The sequence below is a fragment of the Apteryx mantelli genome, chromosome 3, assembly GCF_036417845.1.
Source record: "Apteryx mantelli isolate bAptMan1 chromosome 3, bAptMan1.hap1, whole genome shotgun sequence".
Lineage (NCBI taxonomy): Eukaryota > Metazoa > Chordata > Aves > Apterygiformes > Apterygidae > Apteryx > Apteryx mantelli.
In genome coordinates, this window is record NC_089980.1 from 140,660,525 (window position 1) to 140,673,968 (window position 13,444).

Sequence of the window (13,444 nt, forward strand, 5' to 3'; positions counted from 1 at the left end):
GGCTAGTTCCCAAATAATTGTTTGTATTGGACAACTCTACAGGGAGGTGATATCTGTTTCTGTCATAATTAAAATGTTCCCTCATCCTTCACTGCTTCCTGTATAGCAAGATGGGAGTCCATCTCGCCTTTGGCTGGCTGCCTCTCTCTGTACTCATCTTCCCAACTGACACAGCCATAATCTAGGACATGGGCGTTTGAAACTGCATCCTCCTAGGAGACTCGAGTGTGTGGTTGTATTAGCTGACTTCTCACTTCAGGGCTTTTCTTTCTTCCAGCTTCTCACAGTCTCCAGCATTGGAGCTGGACAAGTTCCTAGAGGATGTAAGGTAAGAGGCCTCTTCTTAAGGGCATCCTTACTGTGTATGAGACTAGAGAGATTTGGGAGAGGTGTAACTTCAAACCCTGCTCCTTTCTTGCAGAAATGGCATCTACCCACTCACAGCTTTTGGGATGCCGCGACCCCAACAGCCCCAGCAGGTGGTAGTGAAGTCTCCCATTGTCCCACCATCAGTGAAAACCCCAACTCCAGAGCCTGCTGAGGTGGAGACCCGCAAGGTGAGAGATGGGAGCTCTGTTTCTCCCTTCTCTGGGCAGCTGTGCTGTACAGCAGCAGTAGTCATGGGGCATCTCTGTTTCTGTTTCAGGTGGTGCTGATGCAGTGCAACATTGAATCAGTAGAGGAGGGAGTCAAGCATCATGTATGTTCCCATCTGGCTGAACATGCAGTGTGGGGGTGTCCCAAGGCACCTGTGCAGAACAGGTGGCTCCAGCACTGATATGCTGCTGGTACCTGGTGTGACCCTCTGCTGCCAGAGCAGCAGTCACTGGAGCCCAAAGCCAGATCCAGGCCAGAGCCTGCAGCTGACTTGACACATAGCTGATACTTCCAGCCCACCCCTAGATGCAGGCTCAGGGTGTTTCCTCTGCAGAGTGGTGCTGCTGGCTCTTGTTTGGGAACTGAACTGGATGTGGTCTGTGTTAGGTTTCTGTGGGGTTCTGGAGGGGGGTGATTCCCAGCTTGGTGGGGATTTCTGGGGATGTTCCTGACTCTCTGGGGCAACCGCTGCCTGTGGTAGCCAGCAAGGCTGCAGCCACTCATGAGTGCTTCTCTACCCTGCAGTTAACACTGCTGCTGAAACTGGAAGACAAGTTGAATCGACACTTGAGCTGTGACCTGCAGCCCAGTAAGTAGCGTTCTTATATTCTCGTGCACTGGGGTCAGCAGCACAGTCAGACCTCGGACTTATGCCCTTCCCTGTGTTGCAGATGACAATATCCAGGAGCTGGCAGCTGAACTGGTTCAGCTTGGATTCATCAGTGAGGTGAGCAGGCCTGGGGCTCAGGCAGGGATAGAGCTCTGCATTCCTGTTTCAAATGAGGTATTTGTGTCTGATAACCCTTTTGCACCTGGAGAGGGAGGCAAAATAACACATCTCTGCCTATGTGCCCTGACAGGCTTTAGCCATGCCCTGTGCTTTGCAGTAAGCTGGACCCACCCCTCACTCTAGCTTGCTCTTCCCAGGCCGACCAGAGCAGACTTACCTGTTTACTTGAAGAGGCGTTCAGCAAGTTCTACTACACCCGGAATGGAGCCCTGACGGCGGTCACCGTGTCATCTTAGCACCCCTCGGCTCCCAGGCGGCCAGTGCGGCTTTGTTGCCTGTGCCCCCTTCTGTGTCTGTCATCACCGTAGGGCATCAGCAAGACCCCAGCTGCAGTGCTTGGAAGCTCATCCTGCATGTGCCGTGGCTGGGCCCAGCGACAATCCTCCCTGTCCGCCTATTAAAGGGGACTTTGCGCGTCAGTATTATTTCCAGCCCTGTTTCTGTTGGGATTCTGCCAGGTGGTGCCGGGGAGCCGGGTCCTGGCTCGGGGTGTTCTGTAACCCCATTCATGTGCATGGAGTTTGTTTTGTTTGAATTGTACAAAGTGTCTTTTGCACAGCACAGGTTTTTTTTCTTTTTTTTTTTAAATTAAAGTTAAGCAGGGGTGGGGGGGAGTCTCTAGGCCCTGCCCCCTCTATGTGCCCCACTCTGCAACTGCCTTTGGCAACAGTCACTACCCTCCCTTCTGGGCAGACGGAGCTGGGGGTGGCCAGGCTCCCACAGCACCTGCCTGGCGCTTTGCCTGCCTCTTCTGCTCCCCTTCGGCTGCACTTTGTTTACTCGTTTTGCACAGCCGTTCAGCCCTGCCCCCGGGCCTGGGGGCTAGTTTGGCCCCACCATAGGTGCAGGGCTGTAATGTGTGTTGACACAGGGCTGTGCACCCTGCAGCATCCTGGAGTCCGGCACGGCCTCCCAGCTCTGCTGTGTGCTGCCGCTGGTCCTATGTGCCCAACAGCGCCTTGGCCCTCTGGGCACAGACTAGGTCCTGACCTGGCCTGGGGGCTGCCAGGGGAGCCTGGGGTGTCAGGGCTCCCGGGAGTGGCGCTGGGGCCTGTCCTCTGGGGCTGGGCCCTTCCGGGGTGCGTGGAGGGGCTGAGCCTGCGGCCCCCCCACGCCTCCGGGGCTCGGCACGGCGCTGCCCCTGCATCTCATTTCTATCATTTCCTATTTTTAATAAACTGTTTTGTAAATACGTGAGTGCTGCCTCTTTCCGGGCCAGGGGCGGGGGTGGCGTGGGGCCCCGCCTCGGGGCGGCTTCGGGCCGCAGGGCGGGCGGCGGCGGCGGCGGCCATGGCCGGCGGGCGCGGGCGGCGGTGGCGGCCCTCGGGGCCGGCGGCGGTGGAGCCGCGGCAGCTGATGCGCGCCGGGCTGGCGCTCATCGTGCTCGGCCACGGCAACCTGGTGCTGGGCGCCATCGTACACGGCTCCGTCCTGCGGCACGTGGCCGGCGCCGGCCGGGCCGTCACCCCCGAGTACGCGGCGGCCAACGTGGTGTCCGTGGTCTCCGGGCTGCTGGTGAGAGTGGCGGGGCGGAGCGGCCGGGCCGGGCTGGGGGAGCCGAGCCGGGCCGGGCGGAGCGGGGGGGCCGGCCCTGCACCGCGGTGAGCGCCGGTTCCTCCCCGCAGAGCATCGCCGCGGGCATCGTCGCCATCCTGGTGTCGAACAACTTGTCCCGGGCAGCGCTGGTGAGTGCGAGGCCGCCTGGGCCGGGGCCGAGTGCAGCCGAGTGCAGCGGGGGCCGCTGCGAAGCCCAGCCCCGGCCGAGCAGCCGCTCCCCTGAACCTTGTTCCCAGCAGCTCCTTCCGCCTCCGCTGCCGGCGGGTGGCAGGTGTCACCTGGCTGCGCGGGCCGCCCTGGCCCACCTTGGGCAGCAGCACTGGCAGCGTGGACACTGGGCACCTTCCTGGAGCAGAAACATTTCAAGTAATGGATAAAGCTGCAACCAGGACAGGCAGCCCCTTCTGCAGTCACACAGGGTGGGCTGGCACGAGCCACAGCTGCTGGCAGGTGCTCCTGGCTGCCAGCAGAGCTGGGGCTGTGCTGCAGCAGGATGGGCTCATGGGTGCAGCAGCCTGTGGAAGGGGGCAGCCCAGCAGTTCTGAGTTCATGAGAGAGACAAAGGATGCAGGAATGTACAAAAGCCTGGGCCAAGCCATGCTGCGGGGACAATGGATTGCATGTGTTTGCTTGGCACAGACCTCAGCCAGGTCCCCAGCAGCCCCATTACCCTGGATTGTGGCCACAGAGGGGCTTGATATGCCTGGCCCTATGCAGTGGCAGTGCCCAGCTCAGGCTGTGCCATGGTAGTTTTTGTCCTGGCTCTCTCCAGCCCTACTCTGATGTGCTCTCCTTGCTGCCTGCAGCATTGGACCCTCCTGAGTGTGTCCCTCCTGAACAGCCTGCTGTCCACAGCATGCAGTGTGGGCTTGGCACTGGCCATTGCCCTCACCATTCGCAGCCGGGGAATGCGTCTTGTCATGGGCTGCAACAGCTCTGCACTGCCTGCTGATGCTCGTGCAGCCATAGTGACCAATGACTGCCCCTTCAACACCACGCGGATCTATGTGAGTCTGTGCGGGGCCAGCAGGTGCCCGTGTCTGGCTCACTCGCCATTGCCAGCACAGGCTCTGTCCTTGGCTGCGTGGCAGGCTGAGTGCAGTGGCCTGCACTCCTGCCTCCCCGTGTGGCCTGTGGGACCCCCTGACCCTCTGCTCTGCAGGACACGGCCCTGGCGCTCTGGTTCCCCTCCATGGTGCTGGCGGCTGCAGAGGCTGTGCTGTCCGGCAGGTGCTGTTTGGTGGCCTTGATCCTCCAGGGCATCGGGCCCTGTACACGCACCTCCATCAGAGAACAGGTATGACCCAGCTGTGGCTCCCTGTTGTTGTCCCAGCATTGCTTGCTTTCAGCTGCATTTTGAAGGTGCTGGGGTCTGCTGGGCCCTTCTTCCCATACAAACTGCTTGTGTGCCAGTGGGGATGTTGGGGACAAGGGGTAGGTGGCCTATTTCTAGGGGCTCCTGTGGCCCTCCTGACAGTGCTGCAGCACTGCTTGAGCCTCCTACCCAGCCTTGGTGAGGGACTGGCTCCCATTAGCTCCCACCCTCCTCATATTGCTGATGGCCAAATCTGTTCTGCCCTGCTGTCCTGAGTGGACCCTCCCCACCCCCCCAAAGCCTGTCCCAGCCATTCACACATATCTCTGTGTGACCTACACTTTGCCTATACTGTGGGCATATTCTTGGAGTTGCTTTTTTTCCTCTAGCGGCCTAGGCCAGGTACAATGAAGGAGGGGCCCCCACGTGAGACACGGCAACTCCTGGTGGAGCTTGCTGATTCTTGTGTCTAGCTGGAGAGGTGAGCACAGTGTGTGGGCTATACTTGGGGGCGAGGGTGGTGGTGGAAGCCTCTGCTTCTTTTTTTTCTTTGGGGGGGGGGAGGGCTTGGTCAGCTCTGCTGCCAAAAGGACCCTGCCAGACCAGACCCACCCTGAAACGTGTTTCCAGGCATGGTCTGCAAATATAGGCCAGGTCAGAGGGGCACAGCCCTGGCCTCACATGCTCTCTCTCTCCCCCAGGTGGTGTTGGAGGCACTGGGACTCAGGAGGGTGAAGCTGCACCATGCTTCTGCCCCAGGTGTAGGCACAGGCAGGGTGGCCTGCAGGAGAGAGGCATGCACACCCCTCTTGCCATCCAGGACAAGCCCCAAGCACAAACTGCCCAGGGTCACCAGGCAGTCCCAGCCCAGTGGATCCCATGTTCCTCAGAGATAGCCATAAGGACCTTCCTAGGGCACAATAGGCTCTAGTGGTCTTGTTTCTGCAGGGGGTGGGCGGAGGTGCCCAGGGTCTGACAGTAGCCAGGGCTGACCTGGCCCAGCTACAGAGCAGCTGAAGCCTCTTCTGCTTCCTTGGATAAATAAAGTTTTCATTCCCACACTGGCTGCTGTGAGTTGCTCCCCCAAGGTGGATGCCAGATGGAAGCACATCAAGCCGGTGTGTAAGCCTGTCTTCCTGCTTGTCCCCCAGGATACCTGGTCCCAGTGCAACCATCACCCATTGGGGTGGAGGCTATATATTTGGCACAGCCAGGGTGAGGCCAGGAGCAGCACAAGGGAAGGGACATGGCACTGTGCCCTGGGAGTTACATGTGCTCCTGGGCTCAGCATCCCTTGACAGACAGGAGCACAGTAGGGTTGAGAGATGTATTTATTGAGGGCGAAGTCCAGGGAGCTGAAGGACTGAAAGCTGCCACCAGCAACATCCAGCCTCCCTGCCCAGCTCACTGGAAGGAGAAGCTGGTGCTCGGGAGCCCCCCACACCACTGGCTGAGGAACTTGAGCACATCTTGGCACGTAGGGCTGTGGGATGTCTGCAGAACAAGAGAGGCATCCTTGATATTGGTGATGGGGACAGTACAACTACCTTCTGTCCAAGGGCACCACACTCCCCCTCCTGGAACTGGGAGAGCTGCAGGACTGGGCCTGTCCCAGCTCTATAAGGAAGGTTAAGCCCTGCCCAGCAGTATGCAGGGAAGGTGTGCTAACCCACCCTCATCGTGTGTATCTTCCACCCAGCTGGACAGTATGCTATGGTCAGCATGGTGGGGGCAGCCAAGCCTGATGGATGAGGTTGGGGGGCGGGGAGAGGGAGGGAGGAGGAGAGAGAGAGAGAGAGAGAGAGAGAGAGAGAGACACCCCCCCCCCCCCCAAGCCTTGCCTTGGTCTCCCTGCCTGGCTCACCTTGACAGCCATCAGAAACTTGTTCCATGTGTCTTTGTTGGCTTCTCGGCCCGGCTTCTTGAACTCAATCCTGTTCCTTAGCACAGGATACCCTGGCCACACAGCAACACACTCACAGGCAAGTCATGGCCCACTGCAGGCACATCCCCTGTGCACTCCTGCCCTCCCCAGCACGGCCCACTGGCTGGGACTGCTCCCATGGAGCAATGAGCCTGGCTGCCCAGCCCTGCTTCGTGTGTGTGTGCGCGTGTGTGTGTGTGAGACATTGGCCAACCTGAGCAGGGTCTTCCAGGCAGCATTGTGTGAGACCGAGCAGGGTCGCTCCATCTCTTCCAGCATCCCCATAGCCACAGCCTCCCAGCTCTGGCTGCAGCATAGCCTGACTCCCTCCCAGCCCACCAAGCTCCCCACTCCCTGTGTGGCATCATGTGCTCCCTGCATGTGTACAGGCCGGCTCAGGGCTCACCTGTAAGCACACAGGGCAGGGAGCGCACCCCTGTATTTGCTGCCACTAGTGAGGCTTCGTATGTGTCACGCTCATCCTGTGGCAGCACCTGCTCCAGCCGCTGGTCCATGGACATGGTGAGCACCCAGTCCCTGACCTCCTCGCGCTTTTCCTCCTGCAGGACAGAGGCCAGGGCACCTCCTGAAACTGCATGCTGTGCCACTGTCCAGCCGCCTGCTCCTCAGCACCAGTGTGCTGAGAGGGCGCATTAGCGTGTGTGTGTGTGTGTGTGTGTGTGTGTGTGTGTGCAGGGCTGGATAGGAAAGCTTGAGCATGTGTTTGCACATGTGCTGGGCCATAGAGCAGAGCTGACGCCACTTTCCTGTAGCACCCACAGTCCCACCCTTGCCCCAGTCCCTGTTTGGAGAGGGCCCTGAGGTAGCTTCTCTGTTTGCTGGAGCTGAAGAAGGCAGGTGATACTTACAGGCACATGCTGCTGGGCTGGAAGTGGCACCTCAAAGGGAATGTCGGTCCTCTGGAAATCAGAGTGGTCCAGGGAATCCAGGTTCCCCTCTTCGATGGCCTGAGAGAGGAGGAGAGACACTGCATTGGGAGCTCTCTGTGCCCAACTACACCACTGCTATCCCCTCATCAGAGGAGTCCCAGGGATGTTTGGCTGGAAGGAAGCACAGGCAGAGTAAGGCCCAAGCAGCCTTGCAAATGAATGGAGTTGGGTTAATACTGAGGGCTGTTTGTACTCCACAGTTCATGGAAAGAGACCAGCCCAGAATGACCTGTGTGGCAGGAATGCCAGAGATTTCTTTTGCCAAGCAAGTATGAAGACCTAGGACAGCATCCAGCAGCACCACTGAATCACTGCTCCCTGGAACCTACTGCATGACCCACTGGGGTTTGCATGCCTTCCTTCACTGGCTGCAGTACTGTGATGCAGGGATCAGCCACCCCTGCAGCCCCTGCCCTGCACAACAGCAGCCTTTTCTCACAATGGCGACAATCAAACTTGTTAAGCCAAAGTACCCACTCTGTGCTCCGGAATATGGATGTATAATGCTTGCTCACCCTAAACTGACAGGCAAGCCTGTCTCCCACTCCCCATTTTACCAGCAACTTTTACTGTGTAATTTTTTTTTTCTGTTAGCCAATTGCTAAATCCCAGAAAGACACATCTGTGAGTACCTCTGCTGACCAACAACACCATTTAAAATTAGCTAAGAATATTCTGCAAGGCTGACTACTGATTTTTTTTTTTTTAACTATAAATAATCACACAGAAATAATCTGAATGTGTGCAGATGGCTGAACACAATGCACCACTGCTTTCATCAGTCAGATCAATGTATCTGATGAAATAAATGAAGAGTGGGGTTCATCTCCCCTATTCATAGGTGTTGATATCATGGATGTCAGCTAAAGCACCGTTGCAAGACTCCTGTGTCTGTGCGGGGTCATCCTGGGCTCCTTTTATAGTTGGTGGAGCATTAGGCAATACCATCCTTGGAGTTCACAGCACAATCCACATTGTGGGTGGCATTACTGATGCCTCTATCCATTAGTGCTGTGATGACTAGGCCCTCTTGGGAGGTGGGCATTTATAGCCACCTTCTGCAGTGTCAGAGGACATGCGCCCCTGAAACACTCTGTTGCTCAAATTTATCAGGTGGCCTCAAGAAAGGAAAGATGAAATGGGGAGCTTTTTTTCCCAGCAGCTGCTGACAGCGCTTGGAAGACTGGTACAATAATGTCTGCCATCTTCCCAGGGTTCAGTGTTTTATGGTGACCAATTTGTTATTCAAGGAAGGAGCTGACTGGCATGAGAACTCAACTCCTGATTCTAGTATCACAGTGGCTAAAGCATTAGGCCATGCCTTCCCCCCCCCCCCCCCAAATAATTTTCCTTCTCTTGGAACAACTCAGATAAGATCATCCTGAAGGCTGTAACGGCACTTGCAATCCTGAAGACTGTAGCCCAGAATTGTCAAGGCAACATGTTCTTCGCTGCAACCTGCATGCATGGTGATGTGGTCACATGCATGGTGGTGTGGTCAGGGCCTCCCAGGTGCCCTGCATGGAAAATCCTTCCACAGCTAGTGTTGAGACACTCAGGGCTCTGCACATGCACAGCAGTTTTCAGGGCCCTGAGTTCTGTGAGAGCCAGCTCACACATGCACTGCCACATTTGGGCCTCAGGAGTGCATTGGCCAGCCTGAGGGTGTGTGTTGGCCCTGCAGCACGACGACATTTTAAGCATGATGTCCCTCCACCTGGAAGGCTATACTCACATCTGAAAGATCCAGGAAGCGGTTCAGGAAGATGAATGCCATGTTCTCCCAGTTGACTGCCTGGTGCAGAGAAAAACAAGTGAGAGCAGGCACCTGATGGCTTATCTTCATGGCCACAACTCCCCTGAGCAATGGGCTAGAAATGATGTGATTCTGTTTGTGTGGCAACATCCTGCTTGCAGCAGGTGGGCATGGAGAGAGAGTGCGCAGCATGACTCACCATCCCTGAGGACTGCTTCAGGGGGAACTGCTGGGACAACCAGCCACCTAGCCACCCGCAGTTCCACAAGATGGAACCAGGCACTACTGCACAGCCAGCATCAGACAGTGACAACATGCTGCTGTTTACCTTGTGTCATTGCATGTGGGCACATGGTCAGCCTGTAGCCTTAGGAGTGTCAGTGCAACACAAAGTTAGGTGACTCAGAACAAGGCAGACCAGTTAAGACTCCTGCGTCTACAATAACAGAGAGAGGCAACATAATGTGGCCTCTATTCTACCCCTTGCAGTACATGTCCCCTTGCTATCTCAGGTCTCCCCTTCCACTACCTACTCCCATGCTATGAGGAAATGTAGAGTTTGGCAAGGTGTTTGGAGGAAAGGCCTCCAAAGCCAGTATTTGGATACTGGCATACCAACGAGGCTGACGGAGAGCTAGGGGAAGACTGGAGAAGATAAATAGAGTTGAGAATCCCTGAGCCCAGGGCTCTCCATCTCCTGAGCTCTCTGCAGCGGACAGCTCTTACCTTGGCTGCTGTCCCAGCTTCATAGAAGGCTTTGTCTGCAGGAATGAACTCAGTGTGGCGCAGCAGGGAAATGGACAGCTTGGCAGCCACAGTGTCCTGCAGACATAGGGGACAGTAAAGCCACAACGGTCACACAGAAAAACAGCAAATCATGCTAGAAGGGATCTCATGACATCATCCTGCCCCTGCCCCAAGGCAGGAACTCTGCACCCACATATTCCCAGCGTGTTTGTCTAACTTAAAAGCCTCCAAGGATTGAGCTTTTAGAGTTTTCCTTCATGGCCATCCCAAGGTGGAGGTCTCCTGACAGAAAGCTTATTCTTCTGTCTAATCTGCATTTCCCTTGTGGTAATTAAGTTCCTTACTTATCCAATATATACAAAGATTTGGAAAACAGATGATTTCATTCCTGTTTCAGCAGTTATTTTCTGTTATCATCTCTTCCTTCAGTCTTTTCCCATAGACTGTGTACTCCAGGCCTCTCTTTCTTACCTTTTCTGTTCTCTGGACCCTTTCTGACTGGTTCCCATTTTTCAGTCAGTCTGGACACAAAACACTAGCTGAAGCCTCATCCATGCTGAGTGGAGCTGAAGGACTAATTCCTGCTCCCTGTGTGCTCTCCTCTGGCTTATACTTCCTAATATAATGGCTGTCTTTCTTTGCGGGAGCATGAAACCACTGACACATGTTCAGCTATGATCCATTATAATCTCAGACAATCCCTCTAACTAGTTGCTTCCCATCTTGTGTCTGAACTCTTGGTTATTCCTGCTTGAAGGCAGTACTCTGGGCCTAGCCCACAGGAATAGCACCCCATTTTTCTGATTATGTCTCCAGGTGTTCTCTATTCACCTTTTCTGTGCCAGTCTCCTTCCTCAATGGTCTCTTTTTCAGGGCTAAGCATCCTAGCTGATTTAGTTGTACATTGCATGGAAGCTGTTCCAGACTTCTGATCATCCTGTGACCCTTTTCTCTACTTTTTCCAGATCTGCTCTCAACATCCTCCTCTTTTCTACTTCATAACCAGAAGGTCATTGTTGTGAGTCTCCTGCCAGGTACTGCACATGAACTGATTCTGAAGCCCGTGCCATGAGATTCTGCTTACCATTCTAGGAAACTCATATCCAGGCACATGAAGGACACAAAGGTGATTAGATATTAGGAGAGGAATTTCACCGTAAGAGTGCTCAAGCACTGGAACAGGGGCCCAGCAAGGTCACACAATCGCCTTCCTTGGGGATGTTCAAAACTCTACTGGACAGAGCAACCTGAGTTCAAATTCAGATACAACTTCAAAGCTGGCCCTGCTTTCGGGGGGGTGGGGTGGGGGGGTGGACCAGATGACTTCCAGGTGCTCCTTCTAGCCTAAGCCAGTCTATGACATCTGTGGAAGAAGTGCTGTAAAGGGATGGGGTGGGAGAGCTGTGGGGTTGGCAAGGCAGTGAAATAGATGGAGCTAGCACTGGCCATGATATTCAAAACTTGGAATACAATGCTTTCAGATGCCAGAGTGGTGACAGGATGCTAGCCTTTCCCCACAAGATGGTAGAGCCGCATGAATGAAAGTAGAAGAAACAGTCTGTGGTTCTCAGCTGTCTTCCCAGTAGAGTTGCATGGACTACCCTGACTGGGCAAGAAGTCCAGGGCCAGAGGACAATTTGTTTCAGTGGAATCTCACATTTCCATAGTGGTCTGGCTCTCTCCAGTAGTTGATTGACTAGTTCTTTGCTTTGAGAATGAGTGAAATAAATACAGTTCCTTCCAAGAATGGGTTGAGATTCCCAAGCATCTTAGAGGGGCCCTGTGAATCACTTTGAGAAGATGTCAGTACCCAATACCTGTATGACTGTGAGGAAGTTCAGGCAATGAAGTTTTGCCTCAGACAAGAAGGCCACAAAGTCCTCCATGGAGTCCAAGAGAAAGCAAATGAAGCTAAATCAATCAATCAAGGAACTTGTGTTCAGGGAAAGCAGGTCAAAACATCTGCTAGGCAGAAATGCAAGGAGTCCTAAGAATGCTTTTGCCCATGAGAGCTAATTTCTTGAGTCCCTATCCTGCATATGGACTTTCAGCAGCATCTATGACAACTAGAGACAAAGGGACCAGGAAAATTCAGAGAAAAATCCCTATTCTCAATCAGGCTGTATGTGGGATGCCAGGAGACAGCAGAACACCAGGTGGCTGGGACAGGCTCCATTATGGCCTTATTAGTGAAAAGCTTATGGGGATAGAGATTCAACAGCAGATGGGCAGGTTCAAACTGTTCTCTGAGTGCAGTGTGCAGGCACTCGCAATCTGTTTAAAAAGGTCCTGAGAGACTTTCTGGTTGTTCCCTGAAGAGAGAGAGAGGGGAATAACCCAAGCAGTAAGCACCTACACAGAGAAGTAGTTCCATATCAAAATGATAAAATAGAGGAGATGCTGGTGAAGGGTGCTAAGTGAAGAGTGGTGAGAGGTGATCCATGGGATCCCACAACACTTGGTTAAGAGGCCTCCCCTCAACAAACACCACCAGCATCCAGTGCTGCTGACAAGCATGGCTGGCTTGCAGAGCCAGTGCCATGAGCAGAATAGGGGAACTAGCATCAGCACCAAAGGCAAGTCCAGGAGGACTTGGCATGTATACTTAGGCTTGGTATCTTTATAGTGCTGCATGTCCTCTCCTTGAGAACAGGAAGGTTTTTTTTCATTCTTCCTGAGTCTTGGGAATAAGTGCTCAGGGCACACAGGTGCAGCAATCTCAGAATGCCTGGAAGGCAGTGAGGGCTGGAGGCCCTCAACTGGATCATTGTCTGTGAGGGGCAGGGTTGAGGGCACACCCTGAATTTGAATAATAACTCAGGAGAAGTCTTTTCTGGTGTCAGGGGATTTGGGGGAGAGGACTTGTTGCAGCTCATTTTGAGGGTGACAACATTTTTGCCCATTTCCTTCTGTTTAGTTTCCAAGCTAGATGGATTGTCAAGGGTCAGCACTGGTTAGTGGGCCCTCAGACCTCTGTGATGGTGCTAAGAACCAGCAGGATCTGTACCTTCAGAATAGATCAGAGAGACACTGAAAATGAGAGGCAAGTTCTAAATCCAAATCCAAAAGGAAGAATAACTGTCAAAAGAATCTAAGTCCACCTCCTCATCATGTACTTAAAGTAACTGAAGTACACAAGCATCCTGTACCTTAAACACATGCAGCAACCATTAGGGCAAGCAAGATATGGTCATACCTTCTAAGGATATTACAAAAGTTAAAAATCTTCAGTCTTGACCATAGGTACCCTCAATGTGTGAACACACAGGAGGACTGCTACCTGAAGATAGAGTTCTTCTGTCTTATAAAGCTTGCTGTTTTTTACTAGAAGCCACAACCAAACTCACATCATTTGAGCACTGGGGAATTTCATTCTTCTGCCTGCCAGCTAGGCTACCATCACCCCAGACCTGGGAAGGCCATTTTTCCTGCATGGTCCCAACTAGACTACCCAACCCCTCAACATCCCCAAACTGTATGGTTCTGTATAAGCGACCAAGACATCAGGCTTGACTCTTTCTGTCCCACATGGCTCTGTCTGGATCCTCAATGTCAATACACTCAGCCACGGGGTGCCCCAGTCTCCTCCATGGCTTTCACTGGAGTCATAGCTCTGGAAGCCTTGATCTTCCAGAGCCTGCTGTATCACAGCTCCAATCCCACACCCATAAGGATCTCTATCATAGTCCCATCCACAACCCCATATGGATCAACACCTCAGCAGGGGACTTTGCTTTATCTCATGGCCCAGGCTAAAGCCCCATGCGCAAGAGGCCCATTATTCACAGTCCCTTGTGAGGCCCAGCAC

General features: G+C 54.1%; 3 protein-coding genes across 8 annotated transcripts in view; 2 read left to right on the forward strand and 1 right to left on the reverse strand.

Moving 5' to 3' along the window:
* Window positions 1-2,579, forward strand: part of NRBP1 (nuclear receptor binding protein 1) — a 39,484-nt gene extending 36,905 nt beyond the window's left edge. For 2 of the 3 annotated variants that reach the window (XM_067294541.1, XM_067294543.1), the window contains 6 exons: window positions 278-328; window positions 422-557; window positions 647-700; window positions 1,123-1,186; window positions 1,269-1,324; window positions 1,525-2,579. In XM_067294541.1, the coding sequence (XP_067150642.1) occupies window positions 278-328; window positions 422-557; window positions 647-700; window positions 1,123-1,186; window positions 1,269-1,324; window positions 1,525-1,623 (460 nt within the window). In that variant the 3' untranslated portion in view covers window positions 1,624-2,579. The remainder of the gene's footprint in view (window positions 1-277; window positions 329-421; window positions 558-646; window positions 701-1,122; window positions 1,187-1,268; window positions 1,325-1,524) is intronic. The other variant, XM_067294542.1, reaches the window with a different exon arrangement.
* A 96-nt stretch (window positions 2,580-2,675) lies between these two features.
* KRTCAP3 (keratinocyte associated protein 3) lies at window positions 2,676-5,318 on the forward strand. Of its 2 annotated transcripts, XM_067294909.1 has the most exons (6): window positions 2,676-2,902; window positions 3,013-3,072; window positions 3,751-3,951; window positions 4,107-4,241; window positions 4,649-4,740; window positions 4,961-5,318. In XM_067294909.1, exons 1-5 carry the CDS (start codon window positions 2,678-2,680, stop codon window positions 4,730-4,732), a joined length of 705 nt encoding a protein of 234 aa, XP_067151010.1. In that variant the 5' UTR covers window positions 2,676-2,677; the 3' UTR covers window positions 4,733-4,740; window positions 4,961-5,318. The 2 variants fall into 2 exon arrangements, with proteins under 2 accessions (XP_067151010.1, XP_067151011.1); XM_067294910.1 differs by lacking the exon at window positions 3,013-3,072.
* Window positions 5,319-5,577: 259 nt separating this feature from the next.
* Window positions 5,578-13,444, reverse strand: part of IFT172 (intraflagellar transport 172) — a 47,064-nt gene continuing 39,197 nt past the window's right edge. The window contains exons 43-48 of one of the 3 annotated variants that reach the window (XM_067294544.1): window positions 9,616-9,711; window positions 8,869-8,928; window positions 7,053-7,151; window positions 6,590-6,743; window positions 6,124-6,215; window positions 5,578-5,753 (exon numbers count right to left, since the gene is read on the reverse strand). In XM_067294544.1, the coding sequence (XP_067150645.1) occupies window positions 5,664-5,753; window positions 6,124-6,215; window positions 6,590-6,743; window positions 7,053-7,151; window positions 8,869-8,928; window positions 9,616-9,711 (591 nt within the window). In that variant the 3' untranslated portion in view covers window positions 5,578-5,663. Of the gene's footprint in view, window positions 5,754-6,123; window positions 6,216-6,589; window positions 6,744-7,052; window positions 7,152-8,868; window positions 8,929-9,615; window positions 9,712-13,444 lie in introns of those variants that run through there. The other 2 variants (XM_067294545.1, XM_067294546.1) reach the window with 2 other exon arrangements.

What these genes read in the sequence shown, in the direction of transcription:
- KRTCAP3 (XM_067294909.1), top strand. Translation starts at nt 2,678, where the DNA reads ATGGCCGGCGGGCGCGGGCGGCGGTGGCGGCCCTCGGGGCCGGCGGCG. An exon ending in CCGTGGTCTCCGGGCTGCTG is followed by an intron (nt 2,903 to 3,012) that starts GTGAGAGTGGCG and finishes TCCTCCCCGCAG; the next exon opens with AGCATCGCCGCGGGCATCGT. An exon ending in TCAACACCACGCGGATCTAT is followed by an intron (nt 3,952 to 4,106) that starts GTGAGTCTGTGC and finishes TCTGCTCTGCAG; the next exon opens with GACACGGCCCTGGCGCTCTG.